This window comes from Amphiprion ocellaris, chromosome 23, assembly GCF_022539595.1.
Source record: "Amphiprion ocellaris isolate individual 3 ecotype Okinawa chromosome 23, ASM2253959v1, whole genome shotgun sequence".
NCBI lineage: Eukaryota > Metazoa > Chordata > Actinopteri > Pomacentridae > Amphiprion > Amphiprion ocellaris.
This window is the reverse complement of record NC_072788.1, coordinates 22,349,334-22,365,631: the sequence shown is the minus strand read 5'-3', so window position 1 is coordinate 22,365,631 and position 16,298 is coordinate 22,349,334. Positions and strand designations below refer to the sequence as shown.

The 16,298-nt window shown below is 38.8% G+C and overlaps 1 protein-coding gene and 1 long non-coding RNA gene across 2 annotated transcripts in view; one reads left to right on the top strand and one right to left on the bottom strand.

The window, feature by feature from the left end:
• Window positions 1-498: 498 nt before the first annotated feature.
• Window positions 499-16,298, bottom strand: part of LOC129348210 (uncharacterized) — a 29,433-nt gene continuing 13,633 nt past the window's right edge. Inside the window, exon 3 of the long non-coding RNA XR_008600684.1 lies at window positions 499-573. This is a non-coding gene — a long non-coding RNA (uncharacterized LOC129348210). The remainder of the gene's footprint in view (window positions 574-16,298) is intronic.
• Window positions 7,935-15,282, top strand: LOC111562680 (trypsin II-P29-like). Its single transcript, XM_023261352.3, has 6 exons — window positions 7,935-8,053; window positions 9,211-9,231; window positions 10,618-10,780; window positions 12,977-13,215; window positions 13,314-13,444; window positions 14,301-15,282. The coding sequence occupies exons 1-6, from the start codon at window positions 7,996-7,998 to the stop codon at window positions 14,856-14,858; spliced, it is 1,170 nt and encodes a 389-aa protein (XP_023117120.2). The 5' UTR covers window positions 7,935-7,995; the 3' UTR covers window positions 14,859-15,282.

Sequence of the window (16,298 nt, the reverse complement as noted above, 5' to 3'; positions counted from 1 at the left end):
AGTGATTTCTGAATTAATTGTCACACACAGGCTGATTTTTTTTTTCCTGTTCAACTGGTTTTAGATTTTAAAGTGTTGTTGTCCGGAGCAACAAGGAGTGTGACAATGTGGGGATTGTAATTGTCCCTGAATGGCTCATCACTTTCCATCCAGCTGCATCATCAGTTAAACTCTGAGTGGAGGGTTTTTTTTTCATTCCCTCCCTTTAGCCGTGTGACCAAAATAATCGTGTGCCAAAGGAAGGTGGGAATAAAGGATGTGGTGCTTGGTTGAATGGCACACATTCCCCATTCAGAACTCACCTCCAATCAGAACTCACCTCCAATCAATTTTCTCCTCCGTCCCTGCCCATGTGATTGAGAGGGGTGAGGCGGTTTCATGTGATTGCATCAAATAATCAGCATCACTACATGCGAGCATCGCTGCCGCACGTCATCCTACAATCAACCTCGCTTAATTCTTAACTTGTCAGTCTATTCTTAGCTCTTAAATTTACATACCTCTGCTTTTATTCTTGCCTTTGTCTTCACCATCCTCGTCTTTGTCCATCTTGGCAGGTTCTCCTCCAGGTTTCTGCAAAAGAAATGCACGTTTCGGTAAACAGCCTCTGGATGAGAATTTAACACCAGTCTTTACATTTTGTGCACAAAAATCATGCTTAAAATATCACATGATGTGCAAAACAATCTTCATTCCTTCATGACTGTCCTTCTGCCCTTTGGCAGGCCAACGCAACACATTTAGCCACATCTGTGTCATAACTGTCCGTCATGTCACTCAAACTTGTAATTAAAAAGTTCTCTGACGTTATGTTTCTTATGCTATTTTTTGCACACAGCTTTCTCTTACCTCTTTGTTTTATTTTTATTCGGAGTGTGGTGGACCATTATGTTCAATACATAAACAACACCAATTATGAATAAGCTACGACTATGTACCTGGAATGTGAGGGGTATCCACAACCTATTAAGCAGAGAAAGATATTTACATGTCTAAAGAAAGATGGCATAGACATTGCGATGCTGCAGGAGACACATCTTGATGACAAAGAGCATTTGAAATTACAGCAAGGGACATTTGGAAAGTGTATTTTTCATCCTTTACAACAAGAAGTGGGGGAGTTGCATTGTTGATAAAAAAAAATCTGCCATTCAAAATATTCGACAGTGTTAAAGATCAAAGGGGCCGTTATGTTATAGTTAAAGGAATTTTGCAGGGCCAAAATATTGTGATAATGAATGTATACTTCCCCCCTGCCCACCCAGTCACTTTTCTTACTAAATTATTTCTGGACTTGGCTCCACTCCTTTCTAACTCCGCTGTTATCATTGGCGGTGATTTTAACTTGATTCTAAATCCACTTATAGACTGGTTCCCTCAGAGAACCATGGTTTCTTCGCCCCACGCCAATGTGCTTCATGCTCTATGTGCTGAGTTCGGGTTGGTTGACGTTTGGAGATGTATTCACCCCTCAGATAAACAATATACATTTTACTCTGCCCCTCACAAATGTCAAACTAGAATTGATTACCTTTTTTTTATCACATACTGATCTTTATTCAGTTTTATCATGTCAAATTTCCAGTATAATTATTTCCGACGATGCCAGAGTAATAATGGACATCAACCCTAAGTCGTCACTGCAACAGTCTCGGCACTGGAGACACTGGATACCATAATTCTCAAGGATGAGACTTGTAAATCATTTTAATACTGAACTTGAAGCATTTTTATCAGTCAATACTCCATCAGCCAAAGATTCTTCTATCCTATGGGAAACCTGTAAGGCTTATGCCAGAGGGTTAATTATCTCATACTCTGCAACCAAAAAGCGTCAAATCAGGAAAAACAAAAGTCCTTAGAAAGTGAATAATAATAATAAAGAAAAAAAGTATATCGATTCTCCTTCACCACACCTGTGGGAAGAAATCACTACACTCAGGTCAGCTCTAAATTGCTTTCTTACAAGGGATGCAGAGAAAAAAATTAAATATACTAAACAGAGATTTTATGAGCATGGGGATAAACCCAGAAAATGTTTGGCCTACTATGTTAAAAAACGTGCAGAATCCCTAACTATTGCAGCTGTGTCTGATAAAGAAGGCCACAAAGTATATGAGAATAAACTGATAAATGACTGTTTTAAGAGTTTCTACCAACAGCTGTATGCTTCTGACCAAGTTCCGGATGGAGATCAACTCATGAGCAATTTTTTTGCTCAATTTAGCCTGCCAAGTTTGTCAGAAGAGCAGAGGACTGCGCGTAACAGTCCTATAACTAAAAATGAAGTGATTAAAGCTATAAAATCATTGCAAAATGGAAAATTGCCAGGACCGGATGGTTTTTGCTGTGAATTTTATAAACAGTTTCAAAATATTCTTGCAGAACCTCTTCTCAATATGTTCAATTATTCTTTCACAAAAGGAGAATTTCCACAAACACTGAAAGAGGCCAATATATCTTTAATTTAAAAAAAGGGAAATGTCCTGAATCTTGTGCATCCTATAGGCCCATTGCGCTTATAAATGTGGATAGAAAGCTACTTTCTAAAATCTTAGCCTCTCGCTTAGAAAATCTGCTGCCAATATTAATAAAAGATGATCAGACAGGTTTTATAAAGGGCCGGAACTCTGAATTCCATAAGGGAATTGTCCTCAATACACAGTTTACAAGTTGGACAGTTGTGTCATAAAATAACGTTATATGCTGATGATGTTCTTATCCTTTTGACTGAGCCTGAAACATCAGTGCCAGCTCTAACTGATGTGATCAAGAGATTTAGCTGCTTTTCTGGTTACAAAGTTAACTTGGCCAAATCAGAGGCAATGCCCCTTGGTGCCCTCTCAACAATACCATCTATGATGCCACCATTTCCCTTCAAATGGTCCCCCAACGGGTTCGAATATTTGGGTATTTCTATTACTCCATTTTTTGATCAGTTATACAAAGCTAATTTTGTGCCTCTACTTCACAATATTAAGGAGGATCTGGAATGGTGGGTCTCTCTCCCTATCTCTTGGTTAGGTCGTATAGCCCTTGTTAAAATGAATGTATTACCTAAGCTTTTATATCCTATTCAAATGATTCCTGTTCTGTTTTCCAAAAGGGTGTTGAAGGACATAAATGGATGGCTCAGCTCTTTTATTTGGAATGAACGTAGACCCAGGCTTAAGATGGCACTATTACACCTGCCAGCCTCGCTGGGCGGTTTAGACATGCCTAACATTAAAATCTATCAGCTTTGCGCTCACTTAAGATTTATAAATGACTGTGTTAAGGGTAAAGCTTCGATATGGATGGATATTGAGGCAGCATTGTCACGGTGCAGACTGAATGATCTATTATTTCTTAAAAACTTTAAAGAAATTGAAGCTTATTGTACTAACCCTGTAACCATTAATACTCTAAAAGCATGGCGGCTTGTATGCCGTCTCGAGGGCAGATCAAGTCTAACATCTATGTTCACCACAATTGTAAATAACCCTGCTTTTCTGCCAGGCTGTTCAGACCCTGGTTTTCAACAATGGTGTAATAAGGATATTAAGTCACTCATTGATCTGTTCTCAAATGATAGCCTTATGTCATTTGAACTCACTAACAAATACAATTTGACTAAACAAGATTTTTTTTGTTTTTTGCAAATGAGACACTACATTACCCATAGTACAACCCTTATTGTTCATCCTGAAATATCTGCCATTGAGAGAATGCTGTTTCTACAGAAACTTAAGGTGTCTCTGAGCTCACTTTATCATGTGCTTAATGGACTATCTGCTTCTGACACACGGAGGGTGAGGGGTGTGTGGGAAGAAGAGTTGTCAGTCACCTTAGATGAAGAAACATGGGACTCCATCTGGGTTAATGCAAAAAAGATTTCAATATGCACCTGGGCAAGAGCAATACAGCTTAAAATTATACATAGATTACATGTATCTCCTCACCGAAGGCATCTCTTTAATTACTCTCTCTCCCTTCTGTGTCTCAAGTGTAAAACTAATGTGGGAACCTTGACTCATTGTTTTTGGTCTTGTCATAAACTTCAACAATACTGGACTGAAATTATCCGGGAAAGTATTCTTCACATTAACATAGACATGGACCCTGTGTCTCTGATCCTGGGACTTCCAAGTAACCATGCAAGAACATCAACCAGCAAGAGACTTTAGAATATTTTAACATTTGCAGCCAGAAAAAATATTCTTTTGCAGTGGATCAGTGACAAGGCCCCCTCTGTAAGCGGATGGCAAAAGATTATTTCTGAACTGATCCCTCTAGAATATCTCACCAGTATCATGCATTCTAGTGTGGACTAATTCTTCAGTGTGGCGTCCATACCTGAACTATATCGGGCTTGACCTTTCCTCCACCCTTCTAAAAGGAATCTTGTACAACTGAAATAATTTTCATCATGTGGAATCCACCACCTCCTATAAATTTTGTATCCATTATTTCCACAAGTCAGAGTTGTACTGTACTTTTTGTTTGTTTGTTTGTTTTTGTTTTTGTTTGCATCTGTTGCAGACATTGTTCTGTATTAAAATGTAAAAACTGCAATAAAAACAATGAGAAAGAAAAAAGTTCACATGAAATAAGAGATGACAACCCACCTTCAGTATGTTGTGTGCAAACACAGAAACCTTCCATATAATTTATCAGACAGTGGACACGATAGAAAACCTTAAAAATAGTCTTTATGCACTGAAACCACAAGATTCCCTGTTGAACATCTAAAGCATAGACAAAATAAAATGAGTTATGATTTTATTGATTTTTTTTTTTTTGTATGATAAGAGTGTCGAGCAGATCCAAAACTTTTAAGGTTTGGAAATGAAATGAATCTGGCAGATGCATCCTAAAGCAACCCAGAAAATAAGCGGCATTATTCGGCAGTTTACATGACGGGAAAGTGACACATTACAAGCAGGTAATCGGAAAAACATCCTAAAATGTCCCGTCTGAGACTAAGCGGTGTGTGTTTGCTGGTCTGACAGTCTGTGGGAATCTCTCAGGGGACTTACAGCCTCAATCTGGAAGTCTGAGCTGCTGTCCTTTTAAAAAATTGCTCAGGCTAAAGCTCGAACAAAAATACTTGAGATTTATTTTTCCGCCAAGGAACACGGTGGAGCTACGTGACGATCGCCGTTGGTTTGTCCGTCTGTTAGCAACATTAGTCAAAAATGGACTAACAGATTTGGATGAAATTTTCAGGGAAGGTCAGAAATGACACAAGGACCAAGTGATTAGATTCTAGCAGTGATGCAGCTTATAGTCTGGATCCACGGATTTGTTAAAGATTTCTGTATCATTGTGAGATAGCGGCACGATGTCACTGTAACTATGACAACAAGTGAACACTACATCAGCTGCCTGCTGATGATCACATGATTGTGATCCTGCTACAAATCCACCACTGAGGATTTATCAGGACTTATCCATCAGAAATGATACAAGGAACGACTGATTAAATTATGGGGGTGTTTCTGAGTCTCATCAATTCCTGCTGCCTGCTACATATTTAGGTCACATGATTCAATATCCATACATCTCGTACACATGCATAACACACACCTGTGTTCAGCGCAAGGTCATTTTGTTTGTGGGTACATCTATATTAAATGACCACATTCTACAGTGCTGTGATTTCTGATCATCAATAACTAATAAACCAATGCTGCATTTCTAAAAAGGAAAATGCTGCATTTCTGACAATGCAATATGGAGGAATGAACAGCCTTGGTGAAGTACTGCGCTCTGAGTGCTTTCCTTCTTTATTTATTTACCAGTATTTAACCAGGAAGTCCCATCCCTGCCAAGGCAGTAGCCGTACAAGAGTTCCAAGTTTTAGAGAACATGATACACAAACAACCAATAGACTGAACACGACCTCTCAAGAAAAACACGGATATTCTTCCTGCACTGCATTCTTTATGATGCTCTTAAACTCATTAATAGACATGACTGTTTTGCAGATTTTGACAGTTGGCATTTGCGGCACGCCCAGTAGAGTTGCCAGATTCGCCGGACTAACTTGTAGACTGTATACGGATTAACCACACCCTCTCTGGCGACTCTACTGGGCGTGCTTCAAATGCCTGCTGTCAAAACCTGCCAGCTGACATGTCACGCTGTCAGTGAGATACTTCTGAGGAATCCGAGAATGTTCGCGAAACTGCCAAGAAAGGTAATTAAAATCTATCTATTCACCGAATGTCTGAACAAAAGAATCAAAAAATAAAATATTAACAAGAAGACATGATGAATGCTTTTGAGCTTTGAATGTTTCTAGTTTGAGTTTTTGGAGACGTCAGTCAACCAAACTACGTACATTCTGATCTTTTAGTGCACCAATTACACCTAAAAATCATATCATCAGAAAAAATCTGAGCTGGCATGAGTAATACATGACGATGCTAAAGGTGAAGCCACACCTCAATCCACTAAAACTGCAGACTTGAGAACAGAAGGTGCATCACTTTTTACAGGGCAATTCCAAAATAGCTCACTGTCAATCACGTAGAAAGTGCAGGTAATGAAAACCGGCAGGCGGGTTCTTTTCTTGCAAGAGTCTCAAACTTCCATCATAAACTTTCCTACTGAGTTCAAAGCAAGTAAAGCTGCAACAGCAGGTTCAATTTGTAAGATGAGACTCTAATAATGAGTTTTAAAAAGCCATTTTTAAATACTTGACTCAGTCCTTTTTGCAAAGCAAGACAAAGTTTTAAAAGAAGAAACAGAACAGAATAGGAATATTTGGTTGCTACAGCAGAAAAAGTAAAAGTTCCCGCCACTGTAAATGCAAATAAATAAGCAAAAATGTGCAGGAAATAAAAATGAACAATAAGAACAATACTTAAAATACAAAATGTCCTATGTAAACAATGTACAAATGTTGAATGTAGATAGTGTAAATTTGCTACTCAGTTTTCTGACTACAAAAACAAATCAAGTATTGGATGAAAATGTAAAAAAAATCTGAGTATTAGTGGCTTTTATAACCTAGATAATGTGACAAAGTCATGGCATTGTACATGCCGTGAAGATGATGATTGTTTTTCCACTTATTGACCTTGTAGTTTCCATTTCCTCACTGCTAAGTGTTGGAGCAAAATCTCATTCTACCAGGAAAACAGACTATGTGAGATAACTCCTGCGCATTCGTGGAATGACGCGATAGGAGAAGGTATTTAGGTCTCATTAAACATGTTTATTTAACAGCAGATTAAATGTAGTACAGAGCTCTGGGTCCAAACTTCTATCCTTGACAACAACAGAGTTCGTGTCAGTTCACCAAGTCTGACTCACTGTTCTTCCCCTGACCCCGCCTTATATCTGGTTTCACAGGTGCGTAAGCATTCAGGGTGTGTCTTTCTTCTGGTTGGTTGTCTTCTGTGCATCTCACCCCCTCCTTTGCGTATGAGCAGCCACCTTGTTGTCCTGCTCTGGATGCTCCGAACCTCAGAGCCATGAAGATGGTTCCCCTCTCTTTGTAGGGGAGGATGAAACCTCAGCAGTTGTTCTTATCTGTGGAACAGAGTCTCCAGCACAACCTTGAAACAGAGTCTCCATCATAACTTTTCACCTAGAATTTTTGCACTCTTGCATACCTCCCTTATTTAATATTTTTTCATCTTTATAGGCAGTGTAAAACATTAGAAATATGATTCTATAAAAGCAAGCAATTAGTATAAAACTGTTAGTATAAGAACTCCATTTAGAAATATCATCGAAATCCCACATAAGCACTAGACCTGTGTGGAAAATCAGGCTTCACCTCGTTCACCTCCATGTTATAATCAGAACGTGTTGCTTTTGTAAATGTTTATGACTCGAAACCTCAGGCATCAGAACCAACAGGTTTGATCATCTTTTTTATCATCGGGCGATGCTGAGTGACGTAACGAGAGTTGCAGGTGGTGTACGACTCTGTAGGAGGGGCTCAGGATGTAGAATTTGGTATATAAGGTTTAAGATGAGGCGACGGGGCTGCATGTAAAAATGGGTCTCCAGCAGGTCATTTGGGGGGTCACTGTGGTGATCTACGTCTTCTGCAAAGGTAAGGCTTTTCGTTGCAAACTTTTAATTTTTGTGAGCTTGAATCGAAGTTGGAAGATTACTTAGAAGTACAATTTAATATTTATTTACCATTATCCACTAGGTTACTATAAAGGGATTGATAGGGATTGAATACATCACAGCATGCAATTTTACAATTTTTACAGCAGAAAAATGTTCAAATTCAATGACTATTCCAGCTGGAAACAGCTGATTTTTAATGGAATATCTCCATAGGGTTACAGAGGAACATTTCCAGCAACCATCACTCCTGTGTTCTAATGCTACATTGTATTATTTCAATAATAATAATACATTTTATTTGTAATGCACTTTTCATTTAGGCAAAATCTCAAAGTGCTACATTGTGTTAGCTAATGGTGTTGAAAGGCTAATTGATGATTAGAAAACTCTTAGTACATGAATAAAAGTGTGAGTTTTCATGGAAAACATTAAATTCTCTGAGTGACCCCTAACTTTTGAACCGTAGTATGTATTTTTACATTATGATAATGTGATTTTTAAATAACAAAGCTACAATTAAGGCTGTCATGATCATGAAATTTCAAGTGACGATTTTTTCTCCTACAGATAATGACTGTTCAGTCATTTTCTGTTAAGTTTTTGTCTCTAATTAGTGTTTTGGGGCTCTCCATTTTCAACTGGTGCAGCTACATCCATGACATTAATGCCAATAGATTCTCATGTGAAGTCCACAACAGAAAAGAGTGCAAAATGATGGAAGTAGATGTTGAAATATGACATTTCTACTAGTTTCATCCTATTTTTAATGCCAGTGAAGGGACACGATTGTAAACTAAGCACAACAGTTGAAACACCTGAAAAGTTCATCCATTTGCAACCAGCTGAAACCATAAAATACAAGGTCTCCCTGCTCTCAAAACATTCTGGGAGGCCAACATCACATTTTGCTTACTTTACATCTCAGCTGATCACAAGAATCGATCAGAAGCAGCTGTTAAAATGTTAAACTAGTTCATGTTATAGAAAATTTCTTACGATTCTACATCATCAGTATCAGAGGTGACTTTGAAGTACTTGTTGACAGTTCCTACATTTGCTTAGGAGGTTTCACCAGAAGTTACCATTAGCACAGTCTGGATTGTTATTGGGATCTGTTTCTGTTCTATGTTTCAGGTTGTCATTCGCAGGAACCTGGTAAGCACTGAAGAGCAATTATAAAGCTTGTTTTTCTCCCGTCACACAGGTTTCATGTTTCAGCAATGATACTTTCAACTCTTGTGTCTCTTACATTAACACAAGGTGTGGCAATGTATCAAATTGGATAAGTTGGATTTCTGCCATGTTCGTCTGTCATCGTCTGTCAGAGTGAAATGACAACAGTGAATAAAACAGACACTGTAAACACCGAATTAAAACACTTTCCAATCTGTACGCTACACTATAAAACTGCAAACATCCCATTTACGGATTGTAAACTGCACAAAATCAAAAAAAGAATATACATGTATGAAGTGTGCGTGCGTGCGTATATATATATATATATATATATATATATATACATATATATATATATATATATATATATATATATATATATATATATTAAAATGTATCCAGATTCACATTTTAAGAATTTCAAATCAGATAAAACAGCTTTAACTCATCATAAATATTACAAAATGTATACAAAACTACTACTATTACTACTACCTAAACTAATATAGAGCAACTTTAACTAATACACTAATATGCAGCAACTTTAATTAATATAGAGCAACTTTAATTCATGTACACTACTGTTCAAATGCTTGGAGTCCCTTAGAAATGTCCTTATTTTTGAAAGAAAATCAATTTGTTTCAATGGAAATGACATTAAATGAATGATAAATCCAGTGTAGACATTGCTAATGTGGTAAATGACTATTCTAGCTGGAAACAGCTGATTTTTAATGGAATATCTCCATAGAGGTACAGAGGAACATTTCCAGCAACCATCACTCCTGTGTTCTAATGCTACATTGTGTTAGCTAATGGTGTTGAAAGGCTCATTGATGATTAGAAAACCCTTGTGCAGTTATGTTAGCACATGGATAAAAGTGTGAGTTTTCATGGCAAACATGAAATTGCCTGACTGACCCCAAACTTTTGGACGGTAGTGTATGTAACTGGTGACTAATCCGTTAAAATCAGGGCTGGTTAAAACAATATGCTCCAGGAAATACTGCTGGTAATTAAAAGTATCTCAAATAAGATATTCCATAAGTTTGCTTTTGTTTTTTTGTTTTTTTTTTTTACTGAAATCCAATGGTTGTAGATGGAAACATCTGCAAGTTCATCGGACAGCATGGACATACTTCTGTAAAGCTCAAGAATTTGCTGTTAGATTTCACTTTAAACATGAACATTGTTCCTGGATCTAACAGCTAAATAAAGGGACTAATATTTTTACTTGGAGCATTTGCTAAGTGCTTCAGTACACTTAAATCTGGGTGGAGCAGGTACCTTTTTGTGCAGCTGATATATTAGAACTTGTCACATGTTCTCTCCATATTTGCTCATTGGGTTCTTCTCTTTTGTCAGCATGTGGTGTGGCTACACTCGATGGCACAATCGTGGAAAATGAAAGTGCAGTTCCGGGAGGCTGGCCGTGGCGGGCCGCTCTCAACGTGTCCGGCAGTGTTTCCTGTAGTGGCTCTCTAATCAGCAACGAGTGGATACTCACAGCTGCACACTGCATCTCACCGTGAGTCGTCCAGCGATGGTGGCGATAAAATGCTGCACATAACTTTAACTGCACGTGCTGCAATGAACTTCGCCTCTTCGTTTGTTTTGCTCTGACAACAAGTTCTTAAAGGTCATAACGTTGCTCTAGCCATTCTTTTGGAAAACTGTTTGATGACGTTAATTCCAGCGTTTCATCTGATTCACTGTTTTCTTGTTCTTCTACCAGATAAAAAGGTTATGCTAACAGAGTTGGTATGGGATACACATTCCACGCAAAATAATTATTTAAAATATTGTGATGACTAAAAAATGTTCCCACAATTACAAGAGTACGGTGGCCGAGAGGTGCAAACCAAATTTACATAATGCAAAACACTTTTACAACCTCCAAGACAAATTTACAAGCGACAAAACACTTTTACAAATCCAAATGTAACCGGAAGGGGAATGTCCCAACTCCGGGATTGAAGCGGAAGTGACGACGAGGAGCGGCTAATGTACTCTGTCGGTCTGATCTGCGCCATTTAAACACTCTAAAGACCGACCACACGACAAACAAAACCGCGTCAATCGGTTTATATGTTCCCCACAAAACGGGCAAAACATCACCCGCTCGTTGTCCGTTGCATTAGCCGCTCCTCGTCGTCACTTCCGCTTCAACCCCTGAGTTGGGACATTCCCTTTCCGGTTACATTTGGATTTGTAAAAGTGTTTTCGGACTTGTAAGTGTTTTTGGACTTGTAAAAGTGTTTTGTCGCTTGTAAATTTGTCTTGGAGGTTGTAAAAGTGTTTTGCATTATTTAAATTTGGAATTTGGATTTGTAAAAGTGTTTTCGGACTTGTAAGTGTTTTTGGACTTGTAAAAGTGTTTTGTCGCTTGTAAATTTGTCTTGGAGGTTGTAAAAGCGTTTTGCATTATGTAAATTTGGATTTGTAAAAGTGTTTTTGGACTTGTAAAAGTGTTTTGTCGCTTGTAAATTTGTCTTGGAGGTTGTAAAAGTGTTTTGCATTATGTAACTTTGGTTTGCACCTCTCGGCTACCGTACAAGACACATCAATAAAAAATAATGGCCAAAAAAAGATTTAAATGTAATTTTGACTGTTTTATTTGAGATTCAATTTGGTGATCAGGTGGGTGGGACAAGAGAAAAATGTCATTTTAGGCGGAACTCCAGACTTATTTGGTGTTTTTAAAAATATGTTAAAACATTCTTTGCCCCTAGTTTTTTTTAGTTTTGGTCTCAGTACAAGTACATTTCACAGCAACTGCATGTTTTAGGATTTTGTACATGGACTATTTGAAAATTGATGTCCTCCAGTTCTGGAATGTCCCAAAATTCTTTACATTTTTAGGATTAACCATTACAAAATCTACAACGATGAACTTTAAAGTGCCATTTTCAGGCCCCTATCGGCTCCATTTCCCCATCTCCATAATTTTAAAGGTCTACTGTAGTGATTAAATTGTTATGTGCATCTCAGAAACTTCAAAGTGTAAATTAAAAACTATAAAAATGAAAGACGCTTAACAGGCCCATTCCTCTAGCCAGTCTCTAATAGATACCTTCTCAGTTTAACAGGAAAGTAAGAATTTTTCTTCAATAATTGCATAGAATCTGAGAAAACAGTAGTCGTCTAGCTCAAACTTCATATAATCCTGCCCCGTCACTGCTTCTGAAGGTTTATTTACTTTCCCTAAAATGTCTAAGCCACAAGCAAAATGTCAAAATAATTTGTTGTTGGCTGCAAAAATGAACACAACAGTCTTCGTGCACTCATCTCTGGAACTGAAGCCCCAACGCTAGCAGTAGCTTGATGCCACACCGGCCAGAGCTCTGTAGAAGTTGTAATGCTGGAAACTCGAAATTAATTGTCATTTCATTAGACTTTTCCCCCCGAGCTGTGTTGCAGGTAAAGATGTTAAATATCTCAGTCATAGTTAATAATCTATTTCCAGCTGGTGTTATCGTGAATTCTGTGTGTTAAATATGAACAGTCAGCAGCTGGTTAGCCTAACTTAGCATAAAAACCTAAAGAGCTGGTCTGTTTAAAGGTAAGAAAACCCAACTGATAGTGTCTGTAAAGCTCATTAATTAATGTTAGATCACAGTAATAGTAAAAAGAACACAAGAAAATATTTGTTCACGGATACGGATTCACTTTGCTTGCAAAGAATGTCGACTTATTTGCACAATCAATCATTTTTGTCTTTAAGTGCTGACCTCAACACCACAGTGGTCCATCTGGGACTCGACAATGAAGCCACTTGGAGACTTGCCGACATCGTACGCCATCCGTTGTACGACTCGGTGACGTTCGAGAACGACATCTGTCTGCTGAAGCTGGCGGCTCCAGTGAATTTTACCACCGACATTCAGCCCATCTGCTTGGCCGCTGCAGACAGCACTTTCTACAACGGGATCAGCAGCTGGGTCACAGATAATGACCCCACTGGTAAGCAACAAAATGCAAAAGTTTTAATTCAGTACTGCTCCTGAATTACTGACAAACTGTTTTGAAATCTCTCCGATTACATTACTTCGATACCCCAGCCAGAACTCTGCAGAGAATAAATGCACCAATCATGGGAAACAATGAGTGCCAATGCTACCACCAGCCTCAAAACATCACAGGGAATATGATCTGCGCCGGACGCCTCGGTGGAGGGAGGAACTTATGTCAGGTGACCACTACTTCCTGAGTATTTGTTATGTAATGCCTTGTTGACTTCTTTGCATGGAGGAAAGCGGGGAAATCAGCAGAACAGGTTACTGGCAGCTTTTATATTAAATGGACTCAAGTTCACCACCTTGAAATGTGCAAAACAACACTAGCTTGGCACAAATCACTTCTGAAAATAATTAGCGCAGCTGGAGAGATGCATAAAATTAAATTCCTCAATTTCTGGGAGTACCGTCATGTCACTAAAACAGACTGTGCTTATTGGAGCAACAGGTCAAACAACTAGATTGGCTTCTAAACAGCATACAGTGTGTCATTGCACAGATATCTGCAGGTCGCTGAGTGAGATTGCATTAAAAACACAGCCATGCTACAACAAAAACTTGTCAATGAGTCTGGAACAAACAGGACTGTTAGATGTACAGCGAGTAAACAAAATGGTTTCAGAGACACTGGAAGGCTTTTCCTTCATTCTGATACTAAGCTAGGCTAACTAGACTGGGGACTCATCGATGGATTGGTGGTTCAGGTATCTGATAGAAGTCTTCTGATGCCTCCCAGTCAGACATGCAAATAGCTTGTTAGTTTGTTGTTTGTATATTTATTTCCAGTGTGTCATACTATAACACAGTCACCAAAGGAGATTCATGCCTCGGCAGGTTGGATCTGACCTGTGATATAATTTTACCAAGTCAAACTTGAGGTCAAGATCACAACTGTCATATGAAGAGTGATGTGAGTCTGTAAAACCATTGCCGCAACATTTTAAACTCTGGATAACTTGCACCCTAAACTGCAGACTTTGTGTTTTCGAGGACCCCTACGTACTGACAACCGCTGTGAATTCATTGTGACAGGGAGACTCTGGAGGGCCGCTGATGTCCAAGAGTGGTTCCACCTTTATCCAGAGTGGCGTTGTGAGTTGGGGCATCGGCTGCGCCCAGCCTAGTAACCCTAGCGTCTACACCCGTGTGTCCAGCTTCCACGAATGGATCAACGACACCGTCACCGGCATGACACCGGGTTTCATCTCCTTCGTGTCCAGTGGCAACGACAGCGACTTGAACTTCACTTGCCCCTCAGAACCCCCATTCCTCGACCTTCTCCCCCCCTTCCCAGCTTTCCCAACTTTCCCCCCCTTCCCAGCTTTCCCAACTTTCCCCCCCTTCCCAGCTTTCCCAACTTTCCCCCCCTTCCCAGCTTTCCCAACTTTCCCCCCCTTCCCAGCTTTCCCACCCTTCCCAACTTTCCCCCCCTTCCCAGCTTTCCCCCCCTTCCCAACTTTCCCTTCCAGACCCTGCGACCCTAACTCTCCGAGCCTATCTTGTAACAGTGAAAACCTGATCCACTTCACTAACTTCGTCGCTCTGTCCATTCTTGCCCTGGTGCTTCATGCATTCGTTGGCAGTGGCTGAATGCAACTTGGCACAAATTTGTACAAATTTCAGCTCACATCGACCTCACAGGACTGTGTTGCTTTCATGGCATTTAACAGCGATTCAAGGGGGTAATATTTTACCTATAATTTAACCACATCAGACAGACTGCCTACCAATCAATCCATGTAGGGCTCAAGGTGAATTAAATATATCGATTTGCTCTGTTGTCTTATTTTAATTATGTTGTGACTGTTGCTGTGGGCATTATAAAGGTGCTTGAAAGTTTGAGATCATCATTAGCATATTAAGCCTTTAATTCTACAGTGATTAGATGTTATAATCACACATGTACTAATTTATATCAGACAAAATCTGATGCACTTTAATTTTCAAGTCCTTTCTCAAATCTTATTTCAAGAAGCAGTTTTGGTTTTGTGCAATAAACTATTTTAAAACAGAACTGACTATTTTTTTGCCACTTGTAGAAACAGTTTGAGTGACTGTCACCTTACAAACCTAAGGTAAACTCAACATCTAACTCAGTAGTAAAGGACCAGCATTAACAATTATTTTTTTAAAAAGATATAAAAAAAATACTGCTCTGACGATTGTCCATCAAAATGACTAATAAGTCTGCTGGCATGCAAACTGCAAAATCTGAGTGGAAGTTGGAGGACATACAGTGCTGTGAAAAAGTATTTTCCCCCTTACAAATGTCTTCTATTTCTGCATATTTGTCACACTTAAATGTTTTCGATCATCAAACTAATTTCAATATAAGAAAAAGATAACCAAAGAAAACACAAAATGCAGCTTTTAGATGATGATTTCATTTATTAAAAGAAAAATACTGTCCAGTCCATCTTGTCCTTTGTGAAAAAGTAATTGCCCCCTTAGCTACCAATCTGCCAAATGACCAAATTCATTCATCAGTTGGGTTCAGTTCCACCATCCACACTCACATATGATTACTGCCAGGCTTGTTGAACCTAAATATCACTAGATAGAACCTGTCTTCATTGTGAAGTAGCTAAAGGCTCTGAAAAAGCAAAAGTCGTTTACATGAATTCTGCTCTCTATCAGAAAATCCTCCTGGAGAACATCCACCATCTGTTCATGACCTAAAGCTCAACACTAATGGTTTATGCAGCAAGACAAAGACCCAAAGACCACAAGGAAGTTCACCTCTGAGTGGCTCAGAAAGAACTAAATGAAGGTTCTGGAGTGGCTGGATTGAAGTTTGGACTTGAATCTAACTGAGATGCTGTGAAAAGACCTCAAAAGGACAGATCACTGATGACTGGATTAAAACTGTTCTGCACAGAAGAGTGGACAAGAATTCCTCCCTAGTGATGTGAAAGACTGATCACAAGCTGAAACAAACATTTAACTGTTGCTGTCAAACCAGTTATTAGGTTTATGGGGGGCAATTACTTTGTAACTTGGGTGATGTAGGTTTCTAATAAATCTTTAATT